The sequence below is a fragment of the Peromyscus maniculatus genome, chromosome 22, assembly GCF_049852395.1.
Source record: "Peromyscus maniculatus bairdii isolate BWxNUB_F1_BW_parent chromosome 22, HU_Pman_BW_mat_3.1, whole genome shotgun sequence".
Classification (NCBI taxonomy): domain Eukaryota; kingdom Metazoa; phylum Chordata; class Mammalia; order Rodentia; family Cricetidae; genus Peromyscus; species Peromyscus maniculatus.
In genome coordinates this window covers 4749561-4772190 of record NC_134873.1, presented here as the reverse complement: position 1 = coordinate 4772190, position 22630 = coordinate 4749561, and the positions used below count along the sequence as shown (strand labels likewise).

Below are 22630 nucleotides of genomic sequence, written 5' to 3'. Positions count from 1 at the left end.
ACACCCTTCCCAACAAACACCGAATACCCGTCCACCAGCCGGGTGGTGGCTCTCTGACCTAAGTGTCTCCTCTGCCCCTGGCTCCAGGCAAGGTCGACTGATACTCCATGTTTGAGCTTTATCCGCAACTCCCAGCCTGCCTGTGCCCGATGCCATGGGGCCCTGTATGATCTAGTGGCCTCGTGCCTCTCGGCTGCGCTCAGCTGTGCAGTCAGACTCCTGCCCAGGGTCCCCAGGGGTGACAAGGGCAATGTAGGTCCCCCAGCTCCTGTCAAGCCACCATGAGACACCCCGGGCTTCAAATCAAGTTTAATAAATAAAATAGCATTGGGCAAAGGCAGTCTCGCGTCACAGTGGCCTCGGTGGGGCGAGGGACGGTCGAGTCCAGCCGCAGAGGCTCACACAGCACCGCTCTGCCAACACCGGGCGGAGCTGCCTGCCCAGGGACCCCACTCCGAACTGTAAACACCAACATAAATAAAATGAGGGAGACCGAGGACAAGACGGACCCAGCCATCCTGCTGGGAGCCTCCAAAGAAATGAGACCCTCAGGACAGGGGGGTGGCAGGGTGGTGCTTCCAGAGCTGTGCCCCAAGATGCCCCAAGGAGAGAGGCAGGAAGGGAACAGACCACCTGCTCCTCACCCACCGAGGCTGCTGAGGCCCCACCTCGGCCCAGGGTGGGGGTGCGGGCAGGAGGCAGTTGGGGTTTAAAGTGCGGCTTTTCCTGAAGTGGAGACGGCGAAGGGCCGAGAAAGGGCGGCCACAGGGCGAGGTATATGGCTCTGTGCCCCAAGGTCCCACGCTGAGCAGAGGCTGGCGGCCACAACTCCGCTGCGGTGGGGGAGAGCTGGCCTGTGGAGAGTGCCCGGGCAGAGGCTGCTGGTGCGGGAGGAGTCCTGCCCACAGCCCCAGGGAGCACTGCCTGCCCAGCCTCCGCTGGCTCGGGGGCCAGTGCCTGGCTCCATGTTGGGACGGGCCCTCTTTGGGCCCAGCTGCCAGGCTGGCTCCATGGCACGGTGGCAGCCTGGGGCTGTGGTGCTGCTGGATGCTGAGGTCTGGGGTCTGTGTGGCCCTGGCCACTTCACTGAGTCCCATCATGTTCTGAAGCAGAGGAGGCACCACGCAGGCCTGCATGGGAGGGGTCAGGAAGACTGACGGGCAGGCCTGGCGGTGCTGCCGTGTCCATTCTGAGCACACATGCCCACAGATGACCAGGGGTCAACAGGTCATCACATTGCACCTACGGGAAACCAAAGCAAGGGTCAGTGGCCAAGCACCCCAGGCCTTGCCCATCTCCACCCACTGCCCCCACCCACAACGCGGCTCTGGTTTCTGCCTGGACAGACTGGTGCACAGTGAGGAGAAGCCTGGCGCCTGCACCCTTACAGCTTTGTGAACAGCGTGAATGTGCTGCTGAGCCGAAAACTACAGGAGCCACGGCGGAGGCACAAACAGGGCCGCAGCCCAGTGGAGGCAGCTGTGGCCCTGGGCCCTGGCCACTGCGGAAGGTGCTCAGGGTGGCACTCACTGTGACAAGGGCTCCGAGCGCAGTGTGGAGGCTGGGCATGCCGGGTGGCCAGTCAGGAAGGGGTCCACATCCCCGATGCCAATGAGTCCAAATTCAGTGACCGACAAGGCCATCTGTGCAGGAGCCATGGGCTCTGCAGTGTCCTCGCTCAAATCCACGGGGCTGGACACCAGGGGCAGCTCCTCAGGTAGGGCGAGGTCCACAGCCAGCCTGGAGCTGGCGTCCAGCTCCGGAGCAGGAGCAGCCGCAGCCGCAGCGGCAGCCGCAGGGAGTTCAGCCAGGGCTGACAGGCTGCTGGGCTGCTGGAGCGAGGCCACAGCAGGCGGCTCATCCAGCGGCTGCAACAGACACGGTCCTGGCTCCGAGGATGGGAGATCATCCGAGCCCACTCCGGGCTGATCGAGTCCACCAGCTGCGACATCCACACTCGGCGGCTCTGAAGGGAGAACAGGGCAGCCCGCGTGAGCAGAGGCTCGGTCCCGACAGCCCCACATGCCCCTCTCAGGTCTCATTCACGCGGGGTCTCCTTAGCCGGCCCAGCCACACAGACAGGTCAGGAGCAGACCATGTCCACAACTCTGTAGCCAGGCATCAGAGGACCCAGAGACGAAACACCAGGACTCTGCTGGGAAGCGTGAGCACTGGACGGTTCTGCAGACCCCCAAGTACCACATGGCACAACAGCGGGAACCATGCAGACACGATGCCAGGCCACTGCGGCCTCTGCCAACAAACAGGAGCAGGAAGTGGAGAGGACTTGCTCACGTCCCCTGCGTGAACGCACTGCTGTCCCTCTGTGTCACAGGGCGGGCAGGGCTGGCATCGGGGGGACCAAGCAGGCTCAGTGCTCACTGTGCAGACTGCTGCAGGCTTCGGGTTCCCCGTCCCCCCCCACAGCCCCGCCTCAGGTGCACTCACCCATGGGCACCCCTGCCTCAGACTCCTGCTCAGGGCACAACCGGGCAGCACCATCGGGGTCAAGGCCATCCAGGTCCTGCTCAGCATCCCTGTGGAGAGAGGGCTGTCAGGGAGACGGGACCCCAGCGAGAGGGGTCGCCCCACCCCCCTCCCACCCTGGCCAGATGACTAGCAAGAGCACGCACGTGGTTCCAGAGGAGACGAACTTCCTCCGGCCCAGCCGCGTCTGCTGGGCAAAGTAGTCGTAGCGCTCAGATTTCTTCCACAGGTAGTAGTACTCCACACACTCGCCTACCGACCTTGTGCGCACCTGTATGGACCACAGGCACGCTTTGGACCTCACCTACGACCCCTCGTCCCCACCGGTGCCCCACCAACTAGCCTGTGGCTGTCCTTCCCTGACACCATGAGCGCCTGCCTCCTGCACCTCAGGCCCTGCACCCAGGGCATCTGCGCTGCTCCCCGTGAGCAGCAAGCTAAGCACACAGGTGCCAGACAGACAGACAGACAGACAGACAGACAGACAGAGCCTCCAGCCAGAGGGCAGGGCAAGTCCAGGCTACTGGCCCATGGACTCAGCTGCTAGTGTGAACGTGGACTTGGGGCCAACCTGAAGACACAGCTGAGGACATGCACTGCCGTGGGGCCCAGCACTGCCCGTCCACACTGTCACCCCAGGAGACACACCTCACACATGGCGTTCACAAGAGAAAGCCCAAGCTGCGTGGGGTGGGGTCCAGGAAGAAGCGAAAGGAAAAGGATGCCAGCCAAGCACCAGTATCCACCTGTTGAATCCAGGTCTCACTCCATGTCCAGCCACCTCCTGTTCCCCTCGCCATGGTAGATGTGCCCTCAAATCACCACCAACTGCAGACATCCTTAAGATGTTTGTGGCTGGAGGTTTGGTCACAGCAACAAGTGAGTGACCAATACAGAAAACTAGTGCTGAAAAGAACCACTGGCTGGACAGACCTGACCACGTGGTCCACACGTGCCACTGGCTGGACAGACCTGACCACGTGGTCCACACGTGCCACTGGCTGGACAGACCTGACCACGTGGTCCACACGTGCCACTGGCCGGACAGACCCGACTACGTGGTCCACACGTGCCACTGGCCGGACAGACCCGACTACGTGGTCCACACGTGCCACTGGCTGGACAGACCCGACCACGTGGTCCACAAGTGACACTGGCCGGACAGACCCGACCACGTGGTCCACACATGCCACTGGCCGGACAGACCTGACCACGTGGTCCACAAGTGCCACTGGCTGGACAGACCTGACCACGTGGTCCACACGTGCCACTGGCCGGACAGACCTGACCACGTGGTCCACAAGTGCCACTGGCCGGACAGACCCAACCACGTGGTCCACACGTGCCACTGGCCAGACAGACCTGACGATGTGGTCCACACGTGCCACTGGCCGGACAGACCTGACCACGTGGTCCACACGTGCCACTGGCTGGACAGACCTGACCACGTGGTCCACAAGTGCCACTTGCTGGACAGACCCGACCACATGGTCCACACGTGCCACTGGCTGGACAGATCTGACCACGTGGTCCACGTGTCTGTGAGGAATGTGAAAGAGTTTGGAACTATGAGCTAGAAGCTCCAGACTCTAGCTCCTAGCAGAGCTTCATGGCCATTCTTGTGGGAATCCAGAAGGGCAGAGTGTGAAGAGAAACGTGCCAGTGGAAGCCATGAGCTCCCCAGCGGGAACATGGCCGGCCTAAGACCGCTTACGCTGCTTTGGCAAAAACTCTAGATTCTCCTGTCTGTTTGCTGAACACTGGAGTGAGGCTGAACTCAAAAGAACAGACACAGCTGGGCACAGTGGGCGCACGGCTTTAACCCCAGCCTTTGGGAGGCAGAGCCAGGGGGATCTTTGTGAGTTCGAGGCCAGCCTGGGCTACAGAGCGAGATCCAGGACAGCCTGGGCTACACAGAGAAACCCTGTCTCGAAAAAATAAAGTAACAGGCACAGCTGCTCCATGGAAGAAATTTCAAGGTAGGACGGCTGCTGTGGGATGTTAATGTATGTCCTGTGGGAGCCCTTCTTGGGTTCCTTGTGGCGTTACCCAGCAGGTTTGCATAGAGGATGATTAGGACCATGGGCCTGAGTGCAGGTGTCTGAGATGGTCTGCACTTGGCTGTACTGGGGGATGGTCTGTATGTCAAGTTGCTCTGATTGGTCAATAAATAAAACCTGATTGGTCGTGGCTAGGCAGGAAGTATAGGCAGGACTAACAGAGGAGAAATAAAAGAACAGGAAGGCAGAAGGAGACACTGCCAGCCACTGCCAGGACAAGCAGCATGTGAAGATGCTGGTAAGCCACGAGCCACGTGGCAGGGTATAGATTTGTAGAAATGCGTTACTTTAAGATATAAGAACAGTTAACAAGAAGCCTGCCACGGCCATACAGTTTGTAAGCAATATAAGTCTCTGTGTTTACTTGGTTGGGTCTGAGCGGCTGTGGGACTGGCGGGTGACAGAGATTTGTCCTGACTGTGGGCAAGGCCGGAAAACTCTAGCTACAGACGGCACTCTCACTGCACACTGCACCTCAAGAGGGACGGCACTCTCACTGCACACTGCACCGTCAAGACGGGAGGGCACTCTCATTGCGCACTGCACCATCAAGATGGGATGGCATTCACTGCACACTGCACCATCAAGACAGGACGGCACTCTCACTGCACACTGCCCCATCAAGATGGGACGGCACTCTCACTGCGCACTGCCCCGTCAAGACGGGATGGCACTCACTGCGCACTGCACCTCAATGTGGGACGGCACTCTCACTGCGCACTGCCCCCTGTCAAGATGGGACGGCACTCTCACTGCGCACTGCCCCGTCAAGATGGGACGCACTCTCACTGCACACTGCCCCGTCAAGATGGGATGCACTCTCACTGCGCACTGCCCCCTGTCAAGACGGGACAGCACTCACTGCGCACTGCCCCCTGTCAAGATGGGACGGCACTCTCACTGCGCACTGCCCCCTGTCAAGATGGGACGGCACTCTCACTGCGCACTGCCCCCTGTCAAGACGGGACGGCACTCACTGCACACTGCCCCCTGTCAAGACGGGACGGCACTCTCACTGCGCACTGCCCCCTGTCAAGACGGGACAGCACTCACTGCGCACTGCCCCCTGTCAAGATGGGATGCACTCTCACTGCGCACTGCCCCCTGTCAAGACGGGACAGCACTCACTGCGCACTGCCCCCTGTCAAGATGGGACGGCACTCTCACTGCGCACTGCCCCCTGTCAAGATGGGACGGCACTCTCACTGCGCACTGCACCTCAAGATGGGACGGCACTCACTGCGCACTGCCCCCTGTCAAGATGGGACGGCACTCACTGCGCACTGCCCCCTGTCAAGATGGGACGGCACTCACTGCGCACTGCACCTCAAGATGGGACGGCACTCACTGCGCACTGCACCTCAAGATGGGATGGCACTCTCACTGCACACTGCCCCATCAAGACAGGACAGCAGCAGCTGCTGCACACTCACTGTGCACCATACACGGCGCCCAGCCAGATCAACAGTGAGAGAACAGAGAATAAAATGTGAGGTTTAGTGGGAAAACGGACCTCAAGCAAGATCCCAGCTACAGCTTGGGCTTCAAATGCAGCTTCGAGCAGAGTCCCTGAGCCGCGCCACGGGAGGGTGGAGCTGACACAGGAACCAGCACCGAAGGCCCCCGACTGTGAAAACCACGTCCACGTGAAAAGAGACTGCGCTGAGGTCACTCAGGGGCCGCTTTCTCAAAGCAAGTGCCTAGGGGAGTCTCCCCAGGAGCAGCCAAGGTGCAGAGGCCACTGCACACGGGACACGGTGCAGTGACAGGAAATGACACAGGACACGGTGCGGTGACAGGAAATGACAGGACACGGTGACAGGAAATGACACGGGACACGGTGACAGGAAATGACACGGAACACGGTGACAGGAAATGACACGGGACATGGTGACAGGAAATGACACAGAACACAGGAAATGACACAGTACACAGTGACAGGAAATGACATGGGACACGGTGACAGGAAATGACACAGGACACGGTGACACGAAATGACACGGGACACAGTGACACGAAATGACACAGGACACGGTGACACGAAATGACAGGACACGGTGACAGGAAATGACAGGACACGGTGACAGGAAATGACAGGACACGGTGACAGGAAATGACAGGACACGGTGACAGGAAATGACAGGACACGGTGACAGGAAATGACACGGACACGGTGACAGGAAATGACAGGATACGGTGACAGGAAATGACACGGGACACAGTGACAGGAAATGACAGGACACGGTGACAGGAAATGACAGGACACGGTGACAGGAAATGACAGGACACGGTGACAGGAAATGACACAGGACACGGTGACAGGAAATGACAGGACACGGTGACAGGAAATGACAGGACACGGTGACAGGAAATGACACAGGACACGGTGACAGGAAATGACAGGACACGGTGACAGGAAATGACACAGGACACGGTGACAGGAAATGACAGGACACGGTGACAGGAAATGACAGGACACGGTGACAGGAAATGACAGGACACGGTGAGAGGAAATGACACAGGACACGGTGACAGGAAATGACACAGGACACGGTGACAGGAAATGACACGGGAAACGGTGACAGGAAATGACAGGACACGGTGACAGGAAATGACACAGGACACGGTGACAGGAAATGACAGGACACGGTGACAGGAAATGACACAAGACACGGTGACAGGAAATGACACGGACACAGTGACAGGAAATGACACAGGACACGGTGACAGGAAATGACAGGACACGGTGAGAGGAAATGACACAGGACACGGTGAGAGGAAATGACAGGACACGGTGACAGGAAATGACACGGGACACGGTGACAGGAAATGACACAGGACACGGTGAGAGGAAATGACAGGACACGGTGCAGTGCCAGGCTGAGATGGCGCCATGGCCACCCTGCGCCCACAGCTCAGACCTGGGTCACTCCTACTTCACTGTCCAGCTGTGTCCCGCCCCATCCACCAGGCCCTCCCACCTGCCGTCCCCGGACTCACAGTCCCACCCCAGCCTAGGACACGGCCCACTTCAGAGCCCCAGAGTCTGGATGCCCCCTAGACAGCACGCACCGCCCCTCCTCGGAGGGCCAAGCAGGCCGGGCCCAGCCCTGGGCTCCACATCGCCCTCCTGAGCTCACCCCTGCACCACCCACCGCTCACTAAAGCTGACACCAACCCCCCCACCCCCAGTGACCGGGTCCCAGCACAAGGCTGAAGCAGGGCTGGACTGCCAGCAGTGACAGAACCTGACAACCAGCAGGGACGGAGCTGAGAACCGTCAGCCCAGAGCAGGGCCAGAGGCATGCAGGCAGGGCCCGCCCGGGGGACTCCGGTCTGCGAAGGGAAGGAAGACCCGGTGGAGCACTGAGGCAGGAGCCCCGGGGCACACAGGTGACAGGGCCAGCAGGGTGCGGGGTGAGGAGGAGGCCTGGAGAACGTGCTGGGGGAGCCGGGGGAGCCGGGGGAGCCGGCGGCGGCAGGGCAGGTCTGGCAGGAGCGTGAGCCTCACCCACCTTGTTGGCCTGGATCAGGTGGAAGTTCTTCCCGTGAACACGGAAGCCGTGTTCAAAGTTCCTGCACTCCTCCTCGCTCCAGGCACAGAGGCCATCTGCAAAGAGAGGGGAGCGCTCAGGCAGCTGAGGGCAGCAGGGCAGCAGGGGAGCCCAGGGCTGCAGCTCACCTCGGATCACCTTGACGTTGAACCTCAGCCTGCGCAGGGCCTCCTCCACGTTGAAATTACACTTCACCAGCTCGTACAGCGCCTGGGGCAGAGCATGGTTTACCTTTCCCACCAGCCTACCAGGGCGGGCACAGAGGGTGCCTACACCACATGCCGCACCAGCACCATGACCCAGAGCCACGTGCCACACCCACACCACAGCCCAAGAGCCACGTGTCACACCCACACCACAGCCCCAGAGCCACGTGCCACACCCACACCACAGCCCCAGAGCCACGTGCCACGCCCACACCACCGCCCCAGAGCCATGTGCCACGCCCACACCACAGCCCCAGAGCCACGTGCCACGCCCACACCACAGCCCCAGAGCCACGTGCCACGCCCACACCACAGCCCCAGAGCCACGTGCCACGCCCACACCCGGGCCCCCTGAGCTCCAATGGTGCCAGCACTGATGGCCGTCAGGAGTGACAAGCAGCACTGACACCAAGGCCCCCACCAGTGCGTTCAGTGTGAAGTCCGTCCCACTGGCCACACTGCCTGGCCATTCCCTGGCTGCTGCCCGGCGCGTGGCCCTACCTGCTCACTGTCCTTAACCACCTCGCCCTCCGGGACCTGGGGGCCGGCCACCTCCTGCCACCTGCGCTTCACGGCCCTGTACAGGAACTCCTCCACCTCCCGCTCTGGCAGCACGCTGGGGCTCCACAGCAGCTGGTCTTCGTTTTCATAGACTGTGGGCAGAGGCTGCGAGTCAGGTGTGACCATGGCCACCCACACCCGGGGAGCCAGGGCAGGCGCCTCAGCACCTCCACTGGGTAGAACCAACTCCCGGTACGTGCGGCTCAGCATCACACTGACCCAAGCTGGCTATGAGCACTGAGGGAAGAGTCAGAAGAGGGGGACGACAAAGATGGGGTGCGTGCCAGCAAACTGCCCACCAGCAGGTCCCAGGTAGTTCTGGGGCGTGAGGAGTACTTCCCCTCAGGGTGTCACAAACAGTCCCGACCGAGGCAGTGCCACTCAGGTGCCCGTCTGCAGACAGAGCTTCGGCACACGGCGAGCACAGCAGAAACAGAGCGGACAGCAACAGAGCGTGTCCAGAGCGGTGGGGCTCGCTACGATCCCAGCCCCAGGGCGTCGGCCGGGATCAGTCAGAGCCAGTCCACACACAGAATGTTCTAGGCCAGCCTGAACTACAACAGACCGTGTCTCAAAAAAGGGAAAATGAAACAAAGAAAAGAAATAAAAACAACACACAGACGGAAGTCTATGAACTCAGTGGAATCAGTCATTTAAAGTTCACAGATCTCTGGGAATCCCAGGCCAGCCTGGTTACAAAGAGAAACTTTGTTTCAAAAAACAAAACCAGTAAAACCAAAAGTGAACCACAGCCCAGACCACTTCTCCGGAGAACTCTAACACACCCTTCCTGGGACAGGCTCGGTCTTCCCCACTCTGAAGAAAGGCAACTGCAACACTTCCACCAGGCAGCGTACCTGGTGCTAACATGTGACAAGGGGTAAACCCTGACTGCAGGCCACTGCCTGTGAGCACACACAAGCCCACCCAAGGCGGCCTGGGCGCGTCAGACTCTCCCAGCGACTCTGCGGCAGGCAGTGGCTGTAGACGTGCACAGTGGTCACCCTGCTGCGGCCCGCAGAGCTGAGCTCGCTGGACCTGCACTGTCCACCTACCTGCCTCAATCCACTGTGCTTAGGCATGCTGCTTCCATTTAGTGCCTGGCTACGGTGTGCCTGGCTACGGTGTGGCTGGGGACGTGTGGCTGGGGACCCGTGGCTGGGGATGTGTGGCCGGGGATGTGTGGCCGGGGATGTGTGGCTGGGGACCCATGGCCGAGCATGTGGCCGAGGTTCACTATGCAGGGCCCCTCAAACATAGGCTGGTGTGTCTTGTGCTGGGTCACCATGTTGGGGTATGTGAAGGTCAAACCCGGCCCCCAGTCCCTGACTCACACTGCTTCCTGTCCACCACGAGGCAGCCCCCTCTGCCACATGCTCCCCGTGCCATGTTCTTTTGCCTGGGCACATGGTGCTCAACAACCAGGGACCAACCCTCTGAAACTGTGAGCCAAAATAGATTTTTGTGCACGCACGCACACACACACACGCACACACACACACACGCACACACACACACACACACACACACACACAGAGTCTAAAGTGAACCACCCTGCTGCTTCTCACTCCCAGGCATCTGGTCGCAGCAGCAGCAATGGAGTGAATCCCTGCTGTAGATCTGACCCCCACCCCAGGGCACGGCCCCACCAGTCTCCAGGAAGCATTCAACAGCCTGCCTGGAAGACACCACTGCAGCTCCACAGGTAACTGCAGACGGACCAAAAGTGCCAAGGAAGGCACCAGACACAACAGTCGCCAGGAGGGAGGAGCCTCCCTGCCACGCACACACCTGTTCGGAAGGACTGGGAAGCACAGCAAGCGCCGTCTACGGCTTAGAGAGCCCAGCGTAAGAAGACCATGAGCAGCAGTGGGAACAACCCATGTGTCAGGGCTGCTCCAGAAGGCAGGCCGGCCCAGAGCACACACCGGACACCCCGCACACAACTCATTCTCCACCAACCGAGGGCAGCAGCTGACTGAGGGGCTCCTCGTCAGCTGAGGCGTCGGCCCTGAGCACTGTCTCTGAGCATGGACAAGTGAGGACGGGCTCCATGGTCACCTCGAATGGACCCACAAGTACAGTGAACGAGACAGAGAAACGAGAGCTGGGCAGGAAAGGTGCTTGCGGCCAAGCCTGACATGAAGTCTGAGCCGTGGAACCCAAGTGGTACGACAATCTGCAGGCAGTCCTCCGACCTCCACATGCGCACACACACACACACATTGTAGATATAACATGTGTATATAAAAACGTAAAGAAAGAAGCTAATCTGCCCCCAGCGAATGACATAAAATATACACAACAACCCACAAAGCATCGTCCAGATGCTGCACAGACAGACAGACTGAGGCCATCTTGAGAGCAGGAGGGCAAGCCACGAGCTGGGGACTAGCAGCAGCAGAAGCAACCGGGCCGTGTCCTAAACATGCAAATAGCTCCTACCAACCCTCAAGGCGCTGTACAGAGGGTAGGTGCGCAGCGCAGGGCACAAGGCAGGTGGAGGCACCTGCAACGCCTGCTCGCCGGGGAGCCCCAGCCACCAAGAGAAGAGTGCGCGACTGAGGACACCCGGCCTGCAGCCCGCAAGCAGCACACCGCAGGGGCAGTCGCAGGGGCAGACCCGGAGCAAGGCCACAGGAGGCGCTGCTACCAGAGGCGCGCAGAGGAAGAACCTGAGTGACATCTACGGCTGGGTGCACGACAGGTCTGGGCTGGGGACACAGTGGGGAACGGCAGGGGCCGTGCTGCTGGGTCGGTGTCTCTGGGCCCCGCCCTGGGTGTCCCCGGGCCTGTGACTAAACGGGCACACTCTGCACAGCCCGTACCCCAGCAGTCACCCCCAGGAAGTGCGCTGTCAGCAGTCCTGGCCCGGCATGCAGGGGACAAGAAGTGCAGACAGGAAGTGACCTCCCAGATCAAGGAGCACTTAGGGGACACAGGAGCAGCAAGCACATGGCCCGGGGGAGGCCCGGGGAGACACCAGACCCGTTCAGGGAAGGACGCTGTTGGCACTGCCGGCAGAGACCGAGGGTGGTGGGGACCATGGCTGGCCGGGCCACTGCCCTCGGGCACTGCTAAGGACGGTGAACTCCACCTGCAGACAGCAAGCAGAAGCTTGCTACGGTGACACTTCCCCACCGAGCCTCCCGAGAGCCACTTACTCTTGTCACAGTGTCGGTTCAGGTGCAGGATGTTGAGGTCAGCTTGGAACTGAGGTCCCACCATGATCTCCTGCAGGGGCAAGGCAGGGGCAGGAAGTGAATGGCAGACATGAAGCTGGAGCCCCACAGGCCATGGGCTCCAAGCAGAGGCTGCCGCCCAGAGCTGTCACCCGGTGCCAGTGCCCACTCCTGCACTCTGGTGGGTGAGACACAACCCCCTGCTGCCTGGCCCTGCACAGCCCTGCAGGGTGCCGGGTCACATCACATGCGGGGTCAGTCATCCTCAGAGCAGCGGAAGCACAACCCAGGTCCAGACACACAGTGGCCCTCCACCCTGAGCCACAGGGCCATCCCGCCTCTGAGGGGGGCTCGAAGCCTGTGGGCTCCCAGAGGCACACTGGGTAATCACGCAGCTCCGCACCTTCTTACACTTGTTGGCAGGAAGCGCGTCCTCCTCAGTGTCGGAGGAGGCCGAGGAGCCAGGGCCGTTATCACCTGCCAAGAACCGAGCTGGAGAGAGACAGGCAGTGAGGGACACCCACCGGGGGACGGCCGGCCCTTCCAGAGGCCTCAATGGCAGCCTATTTGGCTGCCCCCAACCCGCACCATGGCCACCCAGCTACCAGACGCTAACAGGCTGGCAGGCCTGGAGAGCACCTATGACAGCCTGAGGCCACCGTCCCTGGACTGCCAGGCACGGATCCATTTCTGTCTCACTCAATCCAAACCCACCCCCACCCAGGGCCACCGTGGCATCTCCCCTGCAAAGCCCCCAAGCCCAGGCCAGGTGTGCACGCCTATGTGACACACAGATACAATGGGGAAGGGCCCGTGACACCTACACCCGCTCTGATTATGAAAGAGGTCCGAGGCCTCATGGGAGGTGACAGACGGGGTGAGGTCATCAGCAGAGGACTGCGTCTCTTCCTCTTCTTCCCCAGAAAGCAAATCCTTGGCTATCTGCTCCTTTGAACGGGACAGGAAACAAAGTGTGGCAATTACTTTACCTACACCCAACACCAACACCAACACAAAAGGCCAAGCCTGCTGGGCAAAGGGGAAGGAGATGGCTGGCTCAAGCCATCGTCTGTGCTGGACTGAGATGCAGACTCCACATGCCCTCGGGGCTCCAGCTCATTTCCCAGTCACAGTTCCCCAGGATGGCGTCTATCACCTGGGACCAGAATGGCTGTCGGCCCAACCCCAGGGCAGGGTCACCGTGGTTGTACCAGTGAGGACGGGGCGGGAGAGCAACCATCACACTTGATGACCGAGTAGCTCCCGTAGCCTGGGCCTGGCATCCCTCCTGCTCGCCTCCCACTCGGGGCAGCCAGGCGCCTCCCTGGGGCCCTTTCAGGGAGACTCCCACTCACCTTGTCCAAGGTCATGTCCGGGAGGGTTGGGGCAGCGTCTCCGCCCTCGCTCTCCTGCTCAGAGATGGGGTCTGACGACTCGTACCCATACAATGCAAGCAGCTCATCCAGGGGCATGTCACTGCTCTGGGAAGGAGCACAGGGCACATCAGGGGTCGGCGAGGCCTAGGGCTGTGCCCGGGTCCCGCCGACCCCTTGATGCTCCTCAGCAAGTCCCCGTGGGGCGGTCGGCCTGCATCAGGACCACCCAGGAGATAAGCGGTACCGAGACAGCAGGCGTGAGCACCAGCCAAGGCTTCGGGGAGCAGGGCAGGCTCTGAGGCCGGCGGGCCAGCACGGTGCTATGCAACCCATACGTGCACGGGGCTGGACCGCATGGAGACCGAGGGGAGCCACTGGACACAGACTGGTGAGTCAACACACCTGGGCGATGAAGTCCTTGTCCAGCTCCTCCTCCTCCGGCTTGTCAGGGCACTGCGGGGCCTCGGCACACCCCTCTCGGAGGCTGTAGTTCTGTGACAGGAGCTCGGCGAGGTTAAACTGATGGTCTGCAGAGCCCATGGATACCACTGTGGAAGAGTTCAGCGGGTGGGCAGAGTGTGGGGACTCAGGAGGTCTGGAGGGACAGAGACTGGGCAGGAGCAGATGGGTCTGGAAGGGCACTGGGGCCGGAAGCGGGGAGGCATCAGTCAGGGGACAGTGGAGGGTACGGGAGGGGGTCCCAGGTCCAGCCCCACAGCCACAGCCCTGGCTCCCAATACACATATGGGGCGCCAGGTTCTGCTATCTGCAGGGCCACATCCATGTGTGGCAGAAACCTGCACCACGTCACCCTCACGGGCCCACAGCAGATGACCAGCAGACTGCTAGAGACCTTAAAGCCACCAGGCATGCAGCCACCTCAAGGAGGGTCCTCAAGGCCGTTCTCAGTTAGCTAGTCACTGTCCCACAGCTCCAAGGATAGGGAGTGTCCTGACCACTGTGCACACCTCCACCTGATGGGACGCTGAGCCTCCCTGGACTCTCACCCATGCCGAGCGGTCATGCCGAGCAAGGGGTCTGTCTGTGGAGGTCTGGGGCAGAAGGGGTAAGGATGGTACCTGCCGTGGTCTGCAAGCTGGGCTCCCGGGGGCACAGGCTATGTGCAAGGCAGGAGGTCACTCGAGGACTCTGCCTCTCCAGCGAGGAGGCCTGCAAAGACAGGAAGGTGGCGCTGGCCCGGGGGCAGAACCCACCAGCAGACCTCACGGCGCTACTGGGTAACCCTGAGAACTGCAGGGGAAGCAGCCCGGGGACGTCCAATCACAGCTCCAGTGCGGAGGGACCTTGAAGACACGGGGCTTGTGACAGATACAGACACAGGATAGATACACTTGTAACACTCCTGACAAAGCAGAGTGGAACTGGACTCAAGCATCCCGTGGCTGGGGAGAGCATGGGTCTAGAAGTGAAAGCCGCAGCTGTACGGGCCCCACTGCACGGAGAAGAGGTGACTCCGATGTCAGGGCCGCAAACGCCCCCACTCCATCAACACCGGCCAAGGCCCCAGTGTCACTGCAAGAGAATGAAATGGGACAGAGGACAGACACCTCCTCCAGCTGGTGACACTGAGGTAGTTGGCTAAACGCCATCTTGGTCCCACTTTCCAGCAATGGCCACTCCCCTAAATTAAGGAAACAACCCCCCCCCCCTCACGCAGCCGGGACATATACAGCACATGCTCCCTGAGACACGGCCATGTTGACAGAGAAGCAACTGGCATGAGAAAGGATAACCACGTTCCTGGCCAAGGTCCCCACACTGGAAGACCCCACCCTCTGAAGTGACCTAGACAGCCCACACCACCTGAGCTGTAGAACTGAGGAGCCAATTCCAAACAGCACACGTGGACCCAGAAGAGCCACCACCATCCCGCAATGAGATACTCCCAATTTCAGAAACGACTCAAGAGTCAAAAACATCTCAGCATGGTGGTGTGGGCCCACAACTGGGACCTCAGAGACAAACTCCTCAATGGCCTGGACACACACGTGTAATACACACAACCGAACAGACCGGCACTCATATGCCTGGACTCACGGGATGGAGAGGAAACACCAGCAAAGCACCTATCAGAACAGAGCGCACACTCCGTGAGTGAGCCCAGAATGGGGAGGCGCACCAGAGCCCATGTGCACCAGAACGGCTTGGAGGCATCCCCAAAGTCACACTGCCCTGAGACCTGCACCTCTGCTCCAGGAGAGAGGAAACTACGCCGGAGAACCATTCACCTCAATCACAAGTGGGAGGAACATGTCTACCCGCTGAACAAAAAGAACTCCGCAGAGTACCACACAGCCATGAACAAGAGCGAGGATCTCACACACATCACCAAAACAAGGGGGGACCTTACAAGCACTACACAGAAAAGGCCACACAGTGTGGGGGGTACCATGATGGGCAATGTCCACCAGGGGTGAATCCAGAGACGGGGTTTGTACTGGCTGAGTGCTGGGAAGAGGACGGAGTGACTGCCCGGGGGAACAGGGCTTCCTTTAGAGGTAACAGAGTGCTCTCAAACTGATTGTGTTGGCAGTTACACAACTCTAAAAATACCAAAAGCCGCCGAACTGTACACACTAAACGGGAAACAGACAGGGTGCACCTCAGCAAAGCTGTTGCCACAAAATAACAACAATGTGGGGCAGGAGGTGGCTCAGCGGCTCAGAGCACGGGTACAATTCCCAGCACACAGCAGCTCACAACCATGCCCCTCCAGTTCCACATCCTGCGCCCTCTTCTGGCAAAACACTCATACACAAGAAATAAAGATACCTCTTTTTTCCCTTCCAAAAGTTAGAATGATAAAGAAAGTTTGAAGCTGGGCGGTGGTCGCGCACACCTTTAATCCTAGGACTTGGGAGGCAGAGCCAGGCGGATCTCTGAGTTCGAAGCCAGCCTGGGCTACAGAGTGAGTTCCAGGAAAGGCACAAAGCTACACAGAGAAACCCTGTCTGGGGGGGGGGGGGAAGAAAAAGAAAAAAAGAAAAAACAAAAACAAAAAGAAAGTTTGAAACTTAAAACACTGTGGCACTAGGTTCTTAGAGAACCTCAGAGGTGAAGCATTCATCTGCCCCAGAAGAGAAACAAGGAAACTCCAGTTCAGAGCAATCAAGTTACTTACTCAAGCAACACCAAGCAAGACTCCAAAAGCCCCTCAGCCGGGCCCCGCCCCTCAGCCGGGCCCCGCCCCTCAGCCGGGCCCCGCCCCTCATCCGGGCCCCGCCCCTCGGCCGGGCCCCACCCCTCAGCCAGGCCCCGCCCCTCTGCCGGGCCCCTCCACTGCACCCTGACATGCAAGGGGTGGTGGGAGGCGCAGGGCTGCATCCTCCTGGGATGATGTGCCAGGAAGCCCCCAAGGTTCTAGTTCAGGAGTGACCACAGCCCAACCAGCTTTTGAGGGGGCCCTCCCCTTGGGGGGCCGAGGGCTCAGAAAGCTAGAGCAGAGGATGAGGGGCCCACCTGGGGCAGCCGCAGGGGCTGGCTGCAGGGAAGGAACACAGCACTCAGGCAGGCTGTCAGGCAGGCTGTACCTGGTGTGGTGAGGCGAGGCGTCCTAACCTCCTTGGAACACAGGCTACGACCACCCCCACAGGCCAATGGGAAGGTATAGGGAGGGTGCCCCAGTGTCCTTGGAACCACGCCCAGGGACTGGCCCTCCGTCCCTGCGGTCAGGAGCCCTAACTAGCAACAGTCCCGCAGCCTCATTATCCAGACAGAGTGAGAAGAACCTCCCGCTTCATGTCGGGGCTCCTCGGTGGGGTCGGACCTAAACAGGGGCTCAGGCAGAGAGGAGCTGAGAACAGAACAGTGGGAGACACAGCCACTCGGGCCAAGTTCATCTCCAGGTGCCCCTCCAGGTCCCCAAGACTGACTGACCAAGGCATACACATAGACATGGTCACTGGAAACCAGGCACATCACTTAAATGCCTCTTTAAAGGGTGGGTTCGCAGGACCTATTTCCCCACGGCAAAGACAAAGGCCAACAGAGCCCCTCAGATCTCTGCAGGCGGCTCCCTAAGACGGTCCAGTTGACAGCAGGACAAACACCAGAGGCTGGTCCCCAAGGAAGAGGCCAGAGGCAAGCGGGTCCCCCAGCCATGCCTCTGAGAACAGAAGTTACAAGTGGGTTGGCATGGACGCCATCACCCTGACTTCTTAGACGGCCAGGGAGATGGAGGGCACCCGGGATCCAGCCCGACTGTAGAGGGACGGGTCCCAGCACTCCACCTAGCATCTTCTGAAGCACGGTGGCCATGCTGAGAGGGAGCCTCATGCATGTGTGGCAGCCCACAGCCCCACAGGACAGCCTCAGCACTAGCTCCGAGCCCAGTTACCTACAAATGGCAACCCACAAGAGGCCGAGCGAACGCCAAGAATTATGAGCGGTCAGAACAAATGAATACTGAGGAGTCAAAAGAGCAAGACGCAAGGGCGCTGACCCACATCCACAGCAGGCAAGGGCCCCCGAGTCCGTGCCCCAGCCTCACCCCTCCACCGTGGCAGCTAGGACATCCCGAGAGACGGGTTGAGCCTGTCTCCACCCACATGGAGCTAGGACACGGGACAACAGACAGATAGGGGCTAAGGCACGGGAATGAAGAAAACAAGGAAGCGCTGGGCAGCTGAAGTCAGGGGGGCGCCCCGGGGCCAGAGAGGGTGGGACAACCGGCAGGCAGCTCCATGGGAATTCAGAGCACTAGAAAGGAGTCCAGGGGGTAGGTGGTCTCCTGAGGACCCAAAGGGTAGGCACAGTGAAAAGATGTGGCGGACAAGCCACTAGGGCTCCCACAGCTCAGAGAGATGGCGGTCTCCGGGGTCTACCCTCCACTGAGACACACACTAACCAAGCAGCTGGCACAGAGGACTTCTGGATGCCCGGGTCCACTTTTGTGACTTAAACACATATGGACACAGGAGAAGATGTGTCAGGAAGCCACGGGCCCTCTCAGCTATGGGAAGACACCACCGGGCTCCCACTGAGATGAAGGAACTGAGGCCGACCGCTTCAGAATCCCACACTCCAGGGCAGGACATAGGCACAGTCTGAGAAGTCTCCACCGCCCAAGCCACCCAGGGCAGAGCAGCCTCCCTGGGGCCCAGGAGCACCCACTCTGCCACCATGTCCCGAAAGCTGATCTGCGTTTCCTTCACAAGGACTCAGTTTCCCCAAAGGCCCCCTCAAGAAGCAACTAAGCCCGTAAGAAACCTCCGGATCAACCAGCCAGCGAGGTCCAACGGGGCCCCCAGAGCCCGGCCCTGTGGCCCACGCGCGGGCCTGTTGCTACCCCAGCGGCCCCCACTCGCGCACCGTGCTGAGTTCCAGTCCCGGAGTGGAGGGTTCGCGGCGCCTCGACGGGGGCTGGTCCCGGGGTTCAGCGGCCGCACCCCGCGGTGCAGGTCAGCTCTGGGCTCAGCCCCGCAGCCCCGCGCGCGCGGGGAGGCCCGCGCCCTAGCTAGCTCCTGCAGCCACACCAACTCCACGCGCGAAACTTTCCGCTCGCGCGGCGCCGCGGACTCCGCGCCGTGCTCACCCCCGGCGCGCCGGGCCGCGGCCCCCGCGTCGCCGTCCCGCACTGCCAGCGCCGCCCACCCACCCCGTCCGCAGCGCCCTCCCGCCGCGCGGCCCCGGGTCTCGGCCCGGCACCCGGCCGCCCGCGCCTCGCGCCCCTCCCCCCGGCCCGCGCATGCGCACCGTAGCTGAGATGGGGGGGTGGCGGGCGCCCGCGGGGCTCACGCTCCGGCCCGGGGATGGTGGGGAGGCTCGGGGCGCTCGGGTGGGGAGAGCACGGGCCGGACCGGGTCGGCCCGGGGCAGCGTGTGGGAGGGGCCGCTGCCCAGCCGCTCACTCACCTCCGCCATGGCCGAGCGTGCGCGCGGGAGGCGGCGGCCGCGCGGGTCCCCGGATGCGGTGCCGCGCGCTTATTGGCGGAGGCGCTGGGAGGCGGGGTGGGGCGGGCCGCGGGAGGCGCGTAGTAGGTGTGCTGGGGCGGAGCGGAGGTCTAGAGCCCCGGTGGGCCCCGCCCGGGCATCAGCCAACCAGCTGGTTCTCGTGTGCATGCCCAGCCACCGAGCGGGCACTGTCCACAGGTGAGGGAGGTGGCACCGAGGTGAGGGGGGCAGTCCAGAGGTGTAGGGGGATGGTCCAGAAGTGGGGGGCAGTCCAGAGGTGTAGGGGGATGGTCCAGAAGTGGGGGGCAGTCCAGAGGTGAGGGGGTCAGTCCAGAGGTGTAGGGGGATGGTCCAGAGGTGTAGGGGGATGGTCCAGAGGTGTAGAGGGATGGTCCAGAGGTGGGGGGCAGTCCAGAGGTGGGGGGCAGTCCAGAGGTGGGGGGCAGTCCAGAGGTGTAGGGGAATGATCCAGAGGTGGGGGGCAGTCCAGAGGTGCAGGGGAATGGTCCAGAGGTGGGGGGCAGTCCAGAGGTGTAGGGGAATGGTCCAGAGGTGACGGGGGCAGTCCAGAGGTGGGGGGCAATCTACAAGGGAGAGGTCCACAGGTGAGGAGGAACAGTCTACAAATGAAGATGTCCCACAGGCCAGGCGCCAGTGTATTAGTGCGGCGGGGGGTGGGGGGGGGGTGTTTGTCCTAAAGTGAAGTGGATGGTCTGGAGGTGAGGGCGATGGTCCAGAGGCAATGGGGGCAGGTGAGAGATGAAGTCCAGAGATGAAGGGTTCAGTCCACAGATGTGGGGGCGGGTAGTCCTGAAGTGAGGGGCGATGGTCTAGAGATGAGAGGGGATGGTCCTGAGGTGAGGGATGCAGGCCAGGGGGTACAGAGAGCAGGAGCACGTGGAAGCCTCGGGAACAGGTGCACAGGGCTTGCTGGTGTCAGGATGGCGACAGGCAGAATGGGAGACACTTGGTGACACTCGGGTAGGCAGACCTGGGTCTGCAGCGGCAAAGGCCTCTGGTCTACATGAGTCACCCGATGACCCTTCCCATTGGGACCAGGAGCAACTGAGCTGGGAGGTGCCGGCACCGCTGGAGTGCTGGTAGAAAAAGGTCTGCCTCCCGCCCCTGAGCCGGGGTCCACTCCTCCACGCCTTAGTTCATGACCATCACATCTGCTGGGCCCTGGGGTCAAGATTCCTCAGGCCAAGCTAAAAAAAAAAAAGTTGGTGGGTTCATTCACTCCATCAACTAAGCACGTATACTATACAGCTGCCCACTGCATGCTGAATCCAGAAGTCCAGGGAGGCTTTGAGACATTTCAACAGGCACAAGATGAAGCTGAGGAGAAAGGCTGCGTCGGTCTAGAGAGCTGTGCCAGGGATCACTAGAGAAAGACAAGCATGTTGGCTCACACTTGTAACTCCAGTGCCTGGGACACTGAGACCTGAGGGCTCCTATCGGTTTGAGGCCAGCATGGGCTATAGAGTGAGACCCTGCCTCAAGGAACCAAATTAAATCTGGGTATAGTGATGCACGCCCTTATTCCCAGCACTCAAGAGTCAGGCAGGCGGATCTCTGTGAGTTCAAGGCCAGCCTGGTCTACATAGCGAGTTCCAGACCAGCCAGGGCTGCATAGAGACACCCTGTATCAAAACAAACAAACCCACAAACAAAAATCCAAATTAATCGATCGCCAGACATTAGGCAATTGGACAAGTGGATGAAGTGAAAGACTCTTCAAGATGGGGACTTCCTTCCCCATGGACTGGATGGTTGTCATGGAGAACTGAGGTACCCTTTGGCCAGGTGGTAAACATGAGCATCCCTAGAGAAGGCAGGTGATGCTAGACCAGCATCTCTCACCCAGGCCAGAGTGCAGAAACTGTTGACAGAGGCGTGGGCTCCAGGCAAACATTCTGTTCAACGGTAGGGACTGTATTCTCCAGAACTTCCAGAGCAGAAGAGGGAGAGCTGTAGAAGTTATGTAGAAGCCGAAGAAGAAGTCTTCCAGGTCCATCAACAACATATAGTGCTTGATACTGAATGACCTAGAAGGGAAGGGAAATGCCACATAAGATTCTAAGGCTTGATCGATTCAACCAGATGTAAAGAGTTGGGTCAGTGCTGAGTTTCCCAAAATTGATATCTTAGGGATCTGCAAGAGACTATTCTTGTTTGAAAATTCACAGTGAAGCCAGGTGCGGTAGCTCAGACCTGTAATCTCTCCGTTGACTAGGCTAAGGCAGGGGTTGCTGTAAGACCAAGGCCAGCCTGCGTTAGAGTGACTTCACCATGGGATATAGACTGGAACATTGCCCAAAGGGGCCGGGGAGCAGCTCAGCAGCCCCTTGCCACTTAAGAGCTCTGGCCGCTCTTACAGAGGACCCAAGTTCCATCCCTAGTACCCACATAGCAGCTCACAGCTACCTATAACTCCAGATCAAGGGAATCCAATGTCGTCTTCTGGCTTGCAAGGGTACCTGCATGAATGTGGTACACATACATACACTCAAATGCATACACAGAAAATAAAAAATAAATCTGAATAAAACAGGATGGAGAGATGCAGAGAACACAAGGTTGCTTCCCAGCACACACATGGCGGTTGGTTCCCAACCATCTGTAACTCAGAGGCTTTGTCACCATGGTCCTTCCATGCAGTCCCGCCCCCTTCACCCTCTGGCCCAGTACCATGTGAACTTCCCTAGTAGCCAAAACATCTGTTCACCTTTAGGGTTCCTACAACAGACTGAAGTGTGATCCCCAAAGCCAAACTTGGTAGGCCAGTGAGTTAATTGGATTTACAGAGTTGTGCACAACCCCAAAGCAGCTGGACCACCAACACGTCTCACCCAGGAATGGATGATAATGTCCCCATAGCTGTGTAGATGGGGTTCTCCTTTCAGACATCCCTCCACACTCTGTGAACTCTGTCATCTCCTGAGGCAGACTGGGATCGCACTCCGCTGGGAGGGTGGTATGGGAAGGAAAGGTATCTCAGATGAGGGCTAATGTCAGTGCTCATCCCCTTCTGTGAAGGAACATCAACAGGACAAGTAGTCATGACTGCCTTGATGAAGGTGGTAATGGCTGTTAGGCTCAGAAGGACAGCATTCCACAACACCCAGGCGGACCCCAATGGTGACCTCAGTGTCTTCCTGCCCATAATGTCTCAAAGCCCATTATGTCAAAATATGGCTTGAGTCATATTCTCAAAGATTTTAAATAACGTACTGAAGGACTACCTTGATGTGTCAAGACTGCTCCAAAAGAATACCACAGCCAAGATGGA

General features: G+C 59.9%; 1 protein-coding gene across 3 annotated transcripts; it reads right to left on the bottom strand.

Moving 5' to 3' along the window:
• Window positions 1-293: 293 nt before the first annotated feature.
• Mier2 (MIER family member 2) lies at window positions 294-19351 on the bottom strand. 3 transcript variants are annotated; one of them, XM_076559647.1, is made up of 14 exons: window positions 19300-19351; window positions 14506-14596; window positions 13829-13974; window positions 13406-13531; window positions 12875-12998; window positions 12454-12542; window positions 12033-12102; window positions 8809-8960; window positions 8230-8311; window positions 8063-8157; window positions 2634-2758; window positions 2449-2537; window positions 1531-1966; window positions 294-1242 (listed from the first exon to the last, which is right to left on the bottom strand). In XM_076559647.1, exons 1-14 carry the CDS (start codon window positions 19306-19308, stop codon window positions 1221-1223), a joined length of 1656 nt encoding a protein of 551 aa, XP_076415762.1. In that variant the 5' UTR covers window positions 19309-19351; the 3' UTR covers window positions 294-1220. The 3 variants fall into 3 exon arrangements, with proteins under 3 accessions (XP_076415762.1, XP_076415763.1, XP_015852333.2); XM_076559648.1 differs by having other exon boundaries at window positions 19142-19308; XM_015996847.3 differs by lacking the exon at window positions 19300-19351 and adding an exon at window positions 18758-18994.
• Between the last annotated feature and the right edge of the window lie 3279 nt (window positions 19352-22630).